Raw genomic sequence first — 17,330 nt, 5'->3', positions numbered from 1 at the left:
AAACATCCTCCTCATCGTCGTCGTCAGAATTTCAAAGACGTGGAATCGTCGCTATCATATTCACAATCCTTTATCATCAGAGTCATCTCATTAACATCACCGTCTTTCTCATCGCCATCACCATTCCATCACCATCACCATCATCATCTTCATCATCATCATCATCATCATCACCATCATCATCATCATTCCATCATCATCACCATCATCATCATTATCATCATCCTCATCACCATCATCATCATCATCACCATCATCATCATCATCATTCCATCATCATCATATCATCATCACCATTCCATCAACATCCAATCATCATTCCATCATCAACATCCAATCATCATTCCATCATCGTCATCATCATCACCATCATCATTCCATCATCCTCCTTCTCATCTTCTTCATCATCGTCGTCATCATCATCATCATCATAATCGCCATCATCATCATCATCGTCATTCCATCATCATCATTCAGCTGACTCTCACACAGACCAACAAAATTGTATTGTAAATTCTGTAATTCTATTACACAACCTCCTCAACCCCACCCTTTTATATCTAAATTATCAAAAGATTACTCATACCAACTATCAGATTCACAAACCAACTATTTCGGAAACAAAACCCCACCCACGCTAGTGTAGACATTAGACGAAATAAAAGAAAAATAACACTTCTTTACATAGTGAAAATAAACAAGCTGCGGAACCAAATTTTATTACTACATGTACATAAAAATTATTGTGCAATAGAATTATTCAATATAAAGTCCCACAACATCTCTCATAAAAGAATCTATTGGCTTAAAGACAAGGTGTACGGAATGTCCAGCTGAATAAAGTAGATAGAAATCCAGACAAGTCGTCATCGGTGAGTCGGCTTCGATCAATAACCGAGTTTGCCAAGCCACGTCATAATGTTCTGGGATTCCCCTACTGCGCTATTCAACATGTCATACCACAGCGAGTCTATTAGCCTCACGGTTCATATACATCAATAACATTGAAATCCACCATTTATAAACCTGCTATAATAACGATGAGTCTCTGATATAGAAGAGGTCATAGTACAAGATATGGGTGATGTCATGAAAATCCCCTGAAATATATATAAATAGATGATTAGGTCACCTATGAAGCATTTGTGCTAGAAGAACGGGTTATCCACAGTTTTATAAACATGTTCGAACCAGAATCTGATACTCAAGACAAAGGAAAGTAAAAGACCATACCTACATTTCCAACAATTCCAAAAATTTGTCCTAAAAATCAATCACATGATTAAAATCTTCAATTGCATCCATTTCTGTCAAGATGGCTGCCAATGTGATGAAACCAATACCAACTCCTTTAATTAACATCACAAGTTCCCTTTCGTTTGTTTTACTCATAACTGTTTAAAAAGTAACTACGGTACCCAAAAATATTTCTCTTCTCTTCCTCAGAATTTTACACAAAGTTCTTTAGAACCCTTGTTTCCTAATTGATATTAACGAGAAAATTACAAGCGAAATAAATATCACCTTAATTATAGTTGTTGCAAAATACAACATCAATTCTAATTTCAATTGAAATATGTTCAGGGTTTCCACAAAAGATTATCAGGTGATGAATTTGGTGTTTTTCCCCATGTTCTGTGGTTGAATGACAATATTCAATCCAATTCAATAAAAATAAGTAAAATCTGTGAACCCCCCCCCCAAAAAAAAGATTTGCCATACAGAGGATTAATGGCCTTTAAAAATGTTTTTGAGATTATTGGTGCCCAGGAGGGTCAAGGGAGGGTGCCAACTCAACTCGTTACTTTACTTAGGGTGGCTTTATTTGAGATTGTTACAACTTTACATGCTGTTTTGTTTCAATAAAGGTGGCCTACATGTATATAATATGTTTTCAAGAAACATTTTTTTTCCTTGAGGGAAGCGGTGTTGGTCAGCACCTAAAAGGTATTTCTAAAGGAGCATTTGTGGGTAAGCACTTTTTTATAGACAAAACTTCTTTGAAACAAACTGCAGAGCAACTATAAGATATTTCCAAGCTAGATATCCAGAAACCAGACCATATTCGTTAGTGACTAAAGATAAAAAGATAGTGAGTTCAGGAAGAATTATGTATGTATGCATGTGTGTATGTGTATATATATATAAAACACTTGATAATATTAAATAATATATTGCGCAACTGATGAAACTTTTGATCATGAATGAAGTTGACATTCTAGTTCAGTTGAAAGCAGTTTCAGAAGTGGTTTTAACACAGGTTATTGGCCTTAAATAAGGAAACATGAATATCATACATATCAAAGTCATGACCCTCTCAATGCTTTATGTGGTTTCAGCTTCCTTTCAGTTTTTTGAAACTTTCTGTTTTCCTCTCATTAAACACGTCCTAACAAGTCCATAGATCTCAATTATCGATACAAGAATAAAGAAAATTCGAACTACAGACTGAAGTATAATTTGAGTGCAAGAACAGTATACTGATTTGTACTCAGACAATAAACTCTGTAGATTGGCAACAATTCATATAGTCTCTTTATTGATGCAATTTCATTCACATTTGCATATGGTATACTTGTATTTTATTCATTTTACTGCAGTAAACCTCTTAATAATTTCCTTTTTTCGTACATGTAGAAAATATTCCACAAGTATTTTACAAATGATTACCTTACATACAGAATAAGGGGCCAATTCAGTAATAGAAATTCTTGAGAAATAATTGCAATTATTTTGTTTCTCTGATGGTAGTAATTTTGATTTCACGGAAAAACATAAAACAATTGGTAAGCAGATGATATCATCAGCTGACTCGTTTCATATGGTATATAATGACAAGCAAACAGCTGTTTCACCTGAATAACGCACTTTGTAACTCAAAACTGCGGTAAGTTCATCATTTCATCCATTTAGGATGAAACTTTTTATGTTTACTAGTAACTAAAGCCATATTCATTTCAGGATGGTGTAGCCCTTGTAACCAAACACAAGAGAAATATGGGAATAAACTTGGCAAGGACACAACTCACAAATCATCCGACACACATATTCAGTGCATAATGGTACATATAACTCTTGGGGAAACCAGGAAGTAGATACAGTGAAAATGATATGCATGCATATATCAAATCAAAACTGTCGGCATATTTTGTTGCTGGCATGATGGTACTTAAAAAAATTCATATGAAAATAAATGATTGGGAAACCCCATTGGATTTTAGATTCATCAGAGCATACATGAAAGAATCAAGCCCTAGGGATATTGAATTGATGCACCAATATTGACATTCTTTTTCTAGCCCTAAATGAAACAATTGCATGTATAACTTCAAGATCATTGGAAATTATCAAATCGTATTGACAAATCAGTAAGGAAACTCTGACAAATATATATAAATCACACCATATTTGATTAATATCACCAAAAAAAAGAAGCTATGTCTTTCTTCCTTCATCCTAAGGTGGTGAACATGATACGTGGGACACCAATGTATCAAAGTCCATTCCATGTAGGAGCCTTACTAGAAGGTCCTCGGTTCTAATTGAGGCCACCACCTTTGACTTTAGCACGGACATACTGCTCCTGTTCATCGGAAAGACCCAGGGACTCCAGCTCGGCCTCAAAATCCTTGAGCTTGCCGAAGCCGCCGAGGTATCCGTTAAGGCGTGCTGCAGTGTGGGAGGAGACCTCCTCGTTGGGCTTGAAGATGAGGCTCTGGAACAGGCTGCGATGCTGACGGAGCATGTACTTCTGGTGGTAGCTGTAAAGAACAAAGGAAAAATGGATGGTCAGTAAATCAGTTGGCAGAAACGGAATTCATGGTTCACTCAAAGCTCCAGTTCTGTTGCTAAGATAAAGTTTGCATGAAACTGATAGGATACATTTTCATACAGTCCAAAGTATCTGGCGAAAAATTAATATTTTCTTTTATTCTATCTATATATCTATTGATCTATCTATCTGTCAGTCTGTCTGTCTGTCTATTCACCCATCCATCCATTTATCTATTTCTTTTTTTTGGGGGGGTCTACTTTTCACAACCTACTGCCTCAATATGCAACACTAGATAACTTTAACACTGCAGTGAATGTGGAATTTTGGGAGCTCGTGTTTATTTCCAGGGCTGTTTTGAGCATAGCCCCCGTGCATTTTTTCCCCTACAAGGTACGAGTATTAAGACAGGGAGATAGGGTTGGCATTCCCAAATTGGTCATATTGTGCAAACTCTGTCCAATATAATGCCTAAAATTTTTTGTGTAATAAGTTGAGGAGGGAAATGTCCATTTCCCATCAAATTGACAGGGAAATATGTGAACCCTGAGATTGACAGCTATTTCTCTAAAAAAATCCCAGCTGGTGAATGTTGATCTATTCAAGACATACATGTACAAGTCCAATGACAACGGTAACAAGTCCTTAAACTCAATTCACTTCTATTTTTAATTACTAGATAATCTAGACTATTGAGTGTTGACTTATCCAAATCCCACCCTCAATCACATTCATCTCTATCGTGAAAATGCTTTTAACATCATCTTAGTTAAATTGCCTAAAGTGATGGCTCCTGAACTCAGAACAAGGGGTGACAAATATTTTTAGATCACATCCAAAATGTAATCACCCTTCTTTATTCCTTAATTAAGATAACAGGCTGGCTAAGTTTCAATATCTTCTGCCTATCTTTGGAACAAAGTCCCTCCAGCTCTCTGAAACATATTCTCTCTTGACCTCTTCAAAAACTTAAAACACACCTGTACAACTATAACTTGTTTTATGCTGAATCATATATAGTAAGGGTTGAAATATAATCTCTTTTTTTTTACTCCTAATAAACCTTTTTTCAACACAAAATTGATTTTGAGAATATAAGATCTTGAATCTTTTTTCCCCTTCTTGTGAATGCATTGAATTGTTCATGCTTTTAAAATGCTACACTGAAAAGAAGTGAATTCCAAGAGTTTATCATAAATCTAACTAAAAATGAACAAAGAGGGCAGCACCACTAAAATGCAGTCTATGAGCATTAAATGCAAGTTCTCCACAAGATTATACAATGTGGAGTCACAAGGCAATACCCATTATGGTATGTGGGCAAAGTTCAACTAGTGTAAACATACATGTAGCAATTTAGCCTATAAAAGGTACGAATGCGAAGCTAATACCCAAATCTATTCTTCAATTCAATAGATGATGAAGAATCTGACTGATAGCCTAAAGGAAGATAAAAAAAGCCATCATGCATCTTCATGCTCCAATATCCAAGGAAATAGCATAGAGCTATGTCTGTTAGCTCCATGGAAATAGTATTTGTGGATATTATAGGTAGTGGTCTTTAGAGACTGCTACAAGATAGACTGACTTTGACTTATCATTATTTAGAATGAGAATGTGAATCATTGTAGAAAAAATTGAAATACTGAATTAAAAGCAACAACCAACAATTAGGAAATTGAAAAGTTTACTACGTGCAAACTTACATGTAAAGTAAAATACCGGTGTCCATTTAGTCATATATTTGCTTATGCACATATAATACTACAGCTTATGCAGTGAAGATACCTCTTCTAAGCACGATTTCTCATAAGATGAACAGATTCCTGTGGTCCCCCCAAAAAAAATTGACTAGGCAAAGTTCCATACAAAAAACATATCTTCTTCTTCTTCTCCTCCTCCTTCTTCTTCTTCTTCTACTACTACTACTACTACTACTACTACCACTACTACTACCACCACTAACGTCTCAAGTACTACTACCACTACTTCTGTTGCTTCTGCTCCATACACTCCACTTCTATTCCTGCTCCTAAAAAACACATATGTGATTTAGAGATCTACTCACTCTTCTGCATCATAGAATGTCTCTGCTGGCTTGATCTTTGTCTGGATCTGTCTCTTGACAGTCTTTTGATGTTCATCCCTGGTGCTCTCAGCGACTTCCTTCTGCTTCTCGCCATGGTAGAATATAGCTGACATGTACTGGTTCTTGTGGCAAGTTGTGCTGTCATGGTTCGCCCAGAACTTCCTCAGCAACTTCTCGTAGCTGGTTTTGGTTCGGTCAAACTCAATCTGCACGGTTTCTGTATGGTCCCCACTGCCAGAAAAGAAGGCATATAAATGCAGAGTAAATGACCATGTTCTATAAAGGCATTATTTACTGTACAAGTGTTATCCATTACCAACATTTTCTTTGTTGATTTTTTTTTCTTTTTATAATCATTGTTTGTATTTATAATCACCTTTGATAGCATTCTAAAAGGGGCTTGTTTGACTTGCACATGCACTAGCAATTTTGGGGACATCCCGATAGTTCGCGGGTCCATTAGTCCGCGGGTCCGATAGTCCGCAGGTCCGATAGTCCGCGGGTCCGATAGTCCGCATTGTGTGTAAATTATGATCAGGATATTGTGAGATCAAATGTCATCAAGAGGTCAAAAGGTCAAATGATACGAGACCATGGAGTTCTATCAGGTGCGGACCCATGCCCCCCCAAAAAAAAAAGGAGGAAGAGGGGGAAAGAAAGAGGAGAAAAAAAGAGCAAGAGGGTGAAAGAAAGCGAGAAGGGGAATGAGGAAAAGAGAAAAAAAAGGAGATGGGGGAAAGGAAAGAGGGAGATATTGACCCAGACGTCGATTTGATGACCCCCCTAAACAAGTTTTTAGGGGACTTTATTGACACATTTTGGCCCCTAAATAAGTTGTTGCCAGAATATGATCCCGGGGAAAAAGCTTGGTGAAAAACATACCCTAAACATGTTTGGCTAGTCCCTGGTGTTAATAAAAACAAATTATTGGAAAAAAATAATACCCAAAATACGTCTGACCCCGTGACTGACCAATCTTTTAAAACCACCCTTTTGTTTTGGAAAATTGTTGTTTTTGATACCCTTAATGAGTGCACGCGCAGCCTGCGCCCAAAACTGAAAAAAAAACACCCCTTCAAACACGTTTTTTTGTCACGCATTTGTACAGTAATTGTCAGTCCACACTGGGCCCCGGAGGGAAGTACTTGTCGGGGGGGGTGTCTTTTGGGTTATTATAGAAATCCATGGTATCGTATCATTTGATCTTTTGACCTCTCAATGGCATTTCATCTTACTGTATCCTAATCATAATTTTACACACACCGCGGACTATCGGACCCGCGGACAATCGGACCCGTGGACTATCGGGCTGTAACCGTAATTTTTGTTTGCCATAACATGCCCCAGAGTGCAATATTATAATATTAAAAAAAATGCACATGGTACTGTATACATGAACAAGTAATGTGGTTTTGTATGCCAAGGATTTAAATTTGTACATATAGGAAGTGAATGTTTAATGTGATTCTTTAATGTGCAATTCAAATTATTCAGATTGGAGACAGAAAGATCATCATTTATAGAAGACTATACAAAGAATATTTATTTGAATGTGTTGTGGACTTTATACAGTGAATGCATCCCATATTCTGTTTTATATTGTTTATATCTTACTAAATAACTGTGATATAAAATCATTTTGAATATGTTAGTTCCTCCTTTGGTTTCATGGTCTAACGCACTAAAAACACACATTTGAAAAGACTGAAATTTTTTCTCAGTCTCAATTCAATGCACATCATGTCTCCTCTGGACAACAATTAACAAACAACCAACCAAATCTACAATCCCCATGCACAACTCTGAAAACAAAATATTTGTTTTCAGAGTACAAATTCAAATAAAAATATCTTTAAAATAGAACCCCAATTATTATTTTTCATTTAACAAGGAAATCAAAATGACTATTTACAAGAACTGGAAGTTAATTTTCGAGTGATATTATTTTCAAATAAAGGCTCAGATTTCTCTTCATTTGAATCAACTTCCCTAACCGTACTTTGGTTATGATCGTACAAGTCTTTCTTATTATCTTTTATATGTTCTTACCATGTTCAAGTATCAATTATCATATCAGAATATTTTTCTAATCATAGAACTGTTACTCAATCCCTTTTATAGGCCTAATTGAAACAACAATAAAAATGTAATCAGGTTACTGCACTAAACTATTTTTTTCCTAAAAATCATTGTGTTGTGTGTTAAAAAAGCAGTTTCACTTCCTGTATAAAAAGTAGGATATATCCTGAATATTGAAGACTCATTTACAAAATGATAGTACCCTTTTTTTCAAGTACTGAAACTACATGTATAATGTCAAAAAGAGTACTTAGACCATTCACCATTCACTTTTTTAGCATGAAAGTTAATTTCAAGTCCCATCTCAGCCATAAGATTTGTTACAAATTCCCAATTATTACCAGTCTGCTTCTTGCAGCAGAAAACACAAATATACATTTAAATTTCAAAGTGTTATTGTTCACATGAACTCTTGAAATCAATATTTTTGCAGTCTTGTTAAATTGTAATTAATTGCAAATTTGCAGCTGACAACTGGTCTGCTGCTCGGGATATGAGTATTTTTCAACATTTCACCCAAATGTGTTTTTTTTACAGCATGTAAAGAAATTAAAGTGTACTAAATGCAATCGAATGAAAACAGGTATTGTAAATAAGTGAAAATTTTGCAACTTCTTACTGGTCTGATTCTTGCAGCTTGATTTGACATCGATTTCAGATTTGCAATTGATTTCAAAATCTGTTCCTTACAACCGAAAACAAGAACTCATTGATTTCTACAGCATATTTAAAGGTGTTCTATCAATTATTAACTATGCAAAATATAAGGTTTTGGGATAGACAACAAAAGCAATTGCAAACTTGCATCGGAGCAGTTGTCACTGGAGCAGATATTATGCGGATCCCTTTCTTGTAGTTGTTAGCTGAACATTTTTCTCATTTTGTTCCATGACTTTAAAACTGAGCTTAAATTCTTGCTTTGATACAAAACAATGAACAGGATGTGCTTAACTGTGGTGGCCATTTGAGGACTCCTACTGTGAAATTTTATAGGGCTCTCTACAATATTCTTTGTCAGCTTTACATAGTGGGGTAAGCTTGCAACTTTTCTCAAAAGGTAATTCTAATGTTTGGAGTAAGCAATATGCTTTGTTAAGTGGATTAGATAAGGAATATCAGGGGCTCCCAGGTCATATTAAAGCTTAAATCTCCTCTTTTAGAAGATCTTCTTCATTTCTGGACACTTCTTGTGGGTTAAAAGATGCCTAGCCACATACTTTATACTAAACAATGAACAGGATGTACTTAACACTTGAATTAAATTTGGGACAGTTTCATGACTCCAGTCCTTTTATGAATAGTTTACAGAGATCTCTAAAAAATACTCCTTTTAACACCCTCGGACAATAGCGGGAGTGGGAGAATTAGAGGGCATCAATTTCCCAAAACAAAAGTTATTTTTTGTTTGGGGAGTAATTCTTTGTTTAGTGGATAAAATTAAGTGGGGGGGGGGGGTCATTTCCAAGCTCTCTTCCTTGAGAAAGGGTCTTTAAGTTTTTATTCATCTCTGAAATTCTGAAGATTTCTTGAAGTTGTTAAGATTCATTTCTGAAGACTTTTTGTGGGTTTAATGGAGCCTGGTCACATATTGATAGGCAGAATTGAGTATCTGTTGCAGATTTCAAACTGATCTTTGCAATCAAAATAGAGAGAGAAAAATTAAAAACAAATATATGTACATGTAACAATATACATCCAGGCACAGTACAATGTAGCTGAAAACTGAATTGAGCCAGTTTAAAGTAAAACTAATCAAATCATTGAAAATATAAAATGTGTCATAATACTAAAGCTACATAGAATTTATACTTTAAATACTTGAAATTGTATATCTCCAGATGTGAAGAAATAGGCCTACATGGACACATGACACCCGTGTACGTGCAAGTACGCAACTACAACCACTTTGCACAAGCAACCTCACATTGCACAAGCAACCTCACAAGGGCATGTCATCCAACTACACACAACAGTCTATAACGTCCTTGCATGTTGCAACACCACCACTCCCCCTGGAGGTGAACAAAACTTCAACAACATCCCTGGCCTTGCACAAGATACTTACAGGCTGTAGTAGGTGGGAAACTTCTTGCTTCCGCCCGTGTACCCGACCTTGGTACGGACCACCCCCGGGGCACAGCCAAACTGTGCCTCGGGGAACCAAAATCAGCTCATGGCGAAGGTGGCGGTCTCCAGATCGTCCTTCGCAATCTTAGGCTCTTCCCGCGGCATCCTGTTAGATGCGATCTGAAGGGAAAATGATGAATGGAGAGAAATATTGAATTACAATGTAGAATCCACAAAAGCAATCCTTGCTTTTAATAGGACCTGATAAAACTTTGATATCAACTGTATCAACTTCCTTGTTTAATGCACCGGCCTACATGTTACACGTACGTTTACAACTGTTAGCATTTGAATAAACCCACTGTGTGTGTATTAACCAGATGAGTGTAAGGTCAATTTACCAGGAAAGTGAAACCAAAATTATGAGAGTTTAAAAACAAATAATGAGTATCAGGCATGTTTTACAAGTGTACCGTACATGTATTGATGTATATAATAAACTGAATATTGGGATACGGTACATCAATCATCCTTGTCAAATCTCTCTAGACTAGATTTCAAAGAAAAATTCTATAGGGTGGATGGGACATCCCCACATTTAAAAATTGATTTTGCTAATATACAAAATGTTTCCTCTAGTGCGTACTGGAAATTTTTCATAAGTTTAATTTCTATGAAAAACATATATAAAAATGTTGGTACGAACATGGAGCTATTAACAGATACATAGACAGGTCTACTAACTTACTAAGCTAGCCCCGGTCTCCACGAGTTTGAGCAGTTATTTGAAGGCTTCATATTTGCACATTGTTTGTTGATAAATGCATGATTTAAATTTACTTACATATATGTTTATAATTATAGCGCTAAAAGAGGAAACATCCACAGTAGAACTAAAACAGATTACAGTCAAATGTCATGGGGACCGAGCAAAATTTATTGACTTGAGAGTAGAGAGAGTCCTAACTATTGTGGAAAGTGATGTACCTTTTTCACCCTTCTATAAAATAACTATTTTTATACATTTGGTAAACATTTGAAAAAAGAGACAACAGAAAGATATAGCCGTGATCAAGTTTTACTCAAAATTGGCTCCCCGACAAATTCAACTTCAGGCCTCATAACTCAAGGAAAGTTTTCCTCAGACTGACACCTTTGACCTTGATCATGTGACCTGAAACTCGAACAGGATGTTCAGTGATACTTGATTACTCTTATGTACAAGTTTCATGAATCAGATCCATAAACTTTCAAAGTTATGATGGTAATTCAACAGATACACCCAATTCGGCCAAAGTTCATTGACCTTTGACCTTGGTCATGTGACCTGAAACGCGCACAGGATGTTCAGTGATACTTGATTACTCTAATGTCCAAGTTTAATGAACTAGACCAATAAACTTTCAAAGTTATGATGGTAATTCAACAGATACCCCCGATTCGGCCAAAGTTCATTGACCCTAAATGACCTTTGACCTTAATCATGAGACCTGAAACTTGCACAAAATTTTCAGTGATGCTTGATTACTATTATGTCCAAGTTTCATGAATCAAATCCATAAACTTTCAAAGTTATGATGGGAATTCAACAGATATCCCCAATTCGGCCAAAGTTCATTGACCCTAAATGACCTTTGACCTTGGTCATGTGACGTGAAACTCATGCAGGATGTTCAGTGATACTTGATTAACCTTATGTCCAAGTTTCATGAACTAGGTCCATATATTTTCTAAGTTATGATGACATTTCAAAAACTTAACCTCAGGTTAAGATTTCGATGTTGATTCCTCCAACATGGTCTAAGTTCATTGACCCTAAATGACCTTTGACCTTGGTCATGTGACATGAAACTCTAATAGGATGTTCAGTAATACTTGATTAACCTTATGGCCAAGTTTTATTAACTAGGTCCATATACTTTCTAAGTTATGACGTCATTTCAAAAACTTAACCTCAGGTTAAGATTTGATGTTGACGCCGCCGCCGCCGCCGTCGTCGGAAAAGCGGCGCCTATAGTCTCACTTTGCTTCGCAGGTGAGACAAAAAAAATCATGCTACTAACACAAGAACCAAAGTAAAAGAGGGGCTAAATTTTGTTGGAAGTATTAGGAGAAAGCATTTAGAAAATGTAATTTACTATATATTTTTCCATTATTTATCCAATAAATTTATATACGATTAGAAAGCCCAGGAAACACTACAAGTTTGCTACACAACATTTTCTTTCAAAATGATCAGATAAAAAGTTATGGCACTCTAAATAACAGAGTGTAGTATACTGCGTAGAGGGGATCACTGCTACAATAATGCAACACACAGGGGGTTTACAGGTGAACGCATGAAGAGTTAACAAGTATTGGCGTACTGTGAAACCTTAACAAGTATTGGAAACAAAATGATACTCTTGGCAAATATTCCCCGAAATGAACCCCTAAACAAGAACCGGTGGGTGTTTCATAAAGCTGTTTGTAAGTTAAGAGCGATTTTAAGAACGACTGGTGATCCTTTCTTACACGCAAAACCCTCACCAGTGAACGTTTTTGTGTATACCATTTACCACAAGAAAGGATCACCAGTCGTTCTTAAAGTCACTCTTAACTTACGGACAGCTTTATGAAATGGCCCCCAGGAATATTTTATTGTAATATCACGGGTCCTTCGGTTGTCAGTTTTACCATTGGTTTAGTACGACTCCACCTTCCACACCTCGCGCAAATCGGACTCTACACCCATCTAAACACGTAGTGTTGGAACAAAAAAGGACATCCTTTATAAAACATTTTAATTTTGTTTTATCATCCCCGCAAATTTGACCCTAAACACGTAACTTTCCGAGCGAAATAGATTCCCTTTTTTCATTATTTTTGTGTTTTTGACACCCTTATCACGTTACGTATGTGTAAAGTGCCCTATCTTGAAATAGACATCCTTTTTACATGTTTTTTTTGGTCGCGCATGGTATCCACTTGTCAATGTAAGTGTAAATGTATGGTATACAGGCCCGGGGGGGGGGGCCTGTACATGTATACCATATCCAGATGTTGTGTGTCCGGACAATCAAATCAATTTCAAACAGCCATTTGAAAAAGTTATCAAGCAAAGTCTCACCAATTTTCAGTAAAAAATATTAATTAGGCAATTTTATCGAGAACGGAATCGAAGAAAATTGCAGCAGACGAATTCATATTTTTTGTGTAATCCACAGTCAAAAAGAAGGCTTCAAAATATTTAACAGTATGGATCTAACGTTAGAAAGTGTCCTGTCACCCCACCCATCACAGCAAGTTGCAATCGCATTAATGATTTAAGTCAGATCTACAATATGGGAAGTCTGCGCAGTCCCCCTTGTCTGCGCACACGCGTATCTGCGCGATTCTAGTAAAATAAGATGCGCAATGAACACAAACTTTACACATGCAACACATAGACAGATATTCATTTAAAAATCTGACTCAAAATGAAAGAAAAATAATGAATTTTGGGGCATTTCATGTGACGGCCTCAAAATGCAGCCTTCCTCATTAAAATACCCGAATCGTGTGCAAAGTGAATGGGTGCGCAGACATGGGGTACCATTTTCTTTTTCAATCTGAAAATGACTGAGGTTTTTTCCAAGAATATTCTATATAATTCTTTCAAATTTTTATGAGATAGTTGGTACAATTACTCATAATGCTATAAAGAACATAATTAACTGAAAGATTTTGTGAAATGAAAAGAAATTCATGTTAAATCTCAACTCAAATAGTTAGGTGCGCAGACTTGGGGACAAGCCAGGCGGCTTCTAAAGTTAGAGTAAAAAATCTGACTATTGCCTTGGGGACCACCATCATGATCATACAACTTTGATTGAAGGAACTGTTAGTGGTACGGTACTTTTCAACTAAGCCCAACATTACAAGGTACATAATTAATAGCATATAAACTGAATTGTCATGAGTATGATGACATCCTGTACTACTACTAGTAAAAATGCAACAAATATTAAATTCTTCTTAGCACTCGTCTGCCACTGACGGAAAGAATAAATTAGCATACGTGAACAAATTGTGTAAAAACAAACCTTTCCGTTCACTTGCCCCATGCATGCAAAAAAGAATTCAAATGATGTCTAGAAATTCACCTTTGCAACAGAAAATAGTGACCAACTGCCGAATTCTGCTCGTGATAGCTGAGCTATCCTTCCAATTGCCAATAATGCCATGTAATGCAAAAGTCATTAAATATAAAAGGCTTTTGATGCGTCGGAAGGTCCGGGTGCGGAGGTCATTATTCCATATCAGTGTGTAATGACAAACACTATTTGGTGAAAGCTGTATCTGAAAAATCAGCGTTCAGCGACAAGACCGTACGAGTGAATGGAGAACATTGCGCAATAACGTAATACAATATCCGAACTATATTGCAACGTGAAATTATGAAACGGTTTCGGATTGGCGGGAGGGGGGGGGGGGGCGTGCCGGCGTGGGGATTCAGAATTAAGTTTTTCTCCTAGTAGGACTATAAAATACCTTGCTTTATTCTTCTATATGATGTAATTTTATTTAAATGTTTTTTCCAGTTAGTTGGAAAAGATCGAATATGGTCTTAATTGGAATAAAACTGGGGTAGTCCTATACTCCGGAGTGAGATGAAGATGATTTGAGCCCCGGGAAAAAATATTTCTCCATGTAAAGTGAAAATTTCAACAAGAATTGAGAAGAAAACTTTTCAGAAACGGTAATGTAGCGAGCTATCACTTATTTCTTCAAATATTGTATTTTCATTACATGAACTTCCATGAAAATAAGCATTCGTTCTCTCTATCAAGTGAGAAATAGGCTGGAGCTAGGAGCCAACTGATCTTCTGGCATCGCGGAGCGGACAAATGAACTTTATTTCGTACAAAGTACAAATAATTGGACTGGCATCATAAGTTGTAGCATCTTTTTTCATATTCACAGCTATTTTAGGTCTTCTGTATCACTGCAGATATCACTGAAATGATATGCCCTATGACTTCGTAATTTTATGATGTAATTTTGATGAAATTGTCACTTACTGCTTTATCTTTTTTCATTTCGCTCTTTTGAGTTCCGGTCAACCAACAAAAGTTTCAGTTGGATGAAAAGAGCGGGAAAAAAATATCAAATAAGCAACGCTGAAAATGATGTGAAATAAAGGAAGTTACGATATTTTTAAGTTTCGGTTCCGATAGATGATTCTGGTTGGTAGGCCTATATGCTATTAAATGAAGGAGCTGATGATCGACACATTCAATATTTCTTTGGTATTTCATTATTTGGAATATCTTATGTTTTCCCCTATAATGTGAAATAATGTTTGCTTCCTTTTGGATCATAATTTTTGCTACCTTGTGATTCAGTGAAGCGCTCCCTTTGTTAAATCTGCAAAAATTGAAACTGTATCACTTTCATTCATACACTAAAATGCAAAATAAATAGTGAATGGGTGACAATATAATGTGGACTCTCTGATTTGAATTTATAACTGCCAAAAATAAGCAAAACTTATTAAATGATATAATTTTCTTGACATCCAATTTCGAAATTTTATGCATTATCCTTGTTTGATATTGTTTTATTCATTGAAATCAACTTTTAGTTGGAGTGGAAATGCCCTTTATGTCAACTTGATTACAGGTCGGTCAAGGTGTAACTCCTTGGATTGGTTAAAAACACCTGTGATTTCTTTTTTCCTTTTTTTATTGACCGAACTCAACTGGGGACAACATTGATAACTACAAGCAAGTAGTAGTTGAAAATACAGTACACTATAATACATAAAACAAAAGATGGCGCTAGACCACTTTTAGCCCGAGTCTGTGAACATGTGCGTCAATATATATATTTTCTCTTAGAATGACTTACTTTTGGCAAAATAATATGAGTTTGTTTTCATATTCAACTTTGAGATAAATCTTGCTTTCTCCTCATAAAATTCCTTCACGTTGAGCTCTCTGACGCATAATATGCCCATATCCTCTCTCTTCACGTGAATATCTAGTTCGAATATAGGCCTACTCTTAATTTTTTTTATTGAATTCATCTTGATTCAGGCATTGTCGGCTTATCTTTACGGTTAGAAAAACCTGTGATATATATTTTTTAATCCCTTGAGTCAAATCAACCGAGATCCCAATAACACTGATCGGTTGGAAACACTGATCTGTATTCAGATCAATGGTAGGGAATATTCTACACTGTAATGTATTCAACAAGAGATGGCGCTAGACCACTTTCCACTTTTCAGCACGTGACGGCCATTGATCTCTCCTCTAGAGAGAGATCAGTGGTGACGGCCTAAGCGTCATTATCCGTTTAATTTCACCAATTTCTCGTTTTAGCCGACCGCATATGCCATTGAGATTTTTGAGAAATATTTGGGGATGAAAATGGGTGAAATCATTAAAGGTCAAGTCCACCCAAGAAAAATGTTGATTTTAATAAATAGAGAAAATCAAACCGGCATAACGTCATCAAAATCGGATGTAAAAGTAAGAAAGTTATGACATAATAAAGTTTCGCTTATTTTTCACAAAACAGTGATATGCAAAACTCGGTGACATGCAAATAAGACAATCCATGATGTCCTTCACCCACTATTTCATTTTTGTTTTATAGTTTAAATTATACAATATTTCATTTTTTGTACAGATTTAACTATAAGGACCAACTTGACCGAAATGTAACCATAGTATTAAACAATGCTAATTCCACATGTTCAGGGAGGAATTAATCGTTGTTTCACTTGACAATGAGAAAAATAGAATATTTCATTTATCATATAATAAAATACAAAAGAAATAGTAAGTGGATGATGGCACCATTCTCCTCATTTGCATACCAACCAGGATGTGCTTATAACTGTTTTGTGAAATTAAGCGAAATTTTTAAATGTCGTGACTTTCTTATTTTTACATCTGATTTGGATGAAATCTTCAGTGTTATACTTGTTGGATTTTTCTCTTTTTAGTCAAGTCAACTTTTTGTTGGGGTGGTTTGTCCTTTAAGACATGCCCTTTTTCTAAAAATGATACCAATCTCCCATCTTTCAACGTTACTATCAATTCTTATCTCATTCTTAATCTTTAACATTGTGATTCATGACAACATTCTAAAAGAGAAATATTAATATCAATATAATACTTCTTTATTGAAATGATATCCTGAAATTCTTGACCACAAATACAAGAGTTTAATTAGTACAGTCCAAAGAAATTTCAAAGATGATACAGGTAGTATACTTTTAGATTGTTCAATAAAATCAGGTGCCGACATGTACATTCAAGGGAATGGTCCAGGCTGGGAATATTTATATCT

The 17,330-nt window shown here is 35.8% G+C and overlaps 1 protein-coding gene across 1 annotated transcript; it reads right to left on the bottom strand.

The window, feature by feature from the left end:
• Positions 1 to 685: 685 nt before the first annotated feature.
• On the bottom strand, positions 686 to 10,106 carry LOC121409705 (peptide methionine sulfoxide reductase-like; the record flags this gene model as incomplete). The annotated part of the gene is made up of 3 exons (XM_041601612.1): positions 686 to 3,761; positions 5,841 to 6,092; positions 10,006 to 10,106. Coding segments are annotated over 3 exons (576 nt in total), but the record flags the coding sequence as incomplete, so codon positions are not given.
• Between the last annotated feature and the right edge of the window lie 7,224 nt (positions 10,107 to 17,330).

Source organism: Lytechinus variegatus, chromosome 2 (genome assembly GCF_018143015.1).
Source record: "Lytechinus variegatus isolate NC3 chromosome 2, Lvar_3.0, whole genome shotgun sequence".
NCBI classification, from domain to species: domain Eukaryota; kingdom Metazoa; phylum Echinodermata; class Echinoidea; order Temnopleuroida; family Toxopneustidae; genus Lytechinus; species Lytechinus variegatus.
The sequence above is the reverse complement of the archived record's forward strand: the minus strand, read 5'-3'. Positions and strand labels throughout refer to the sequence as shown.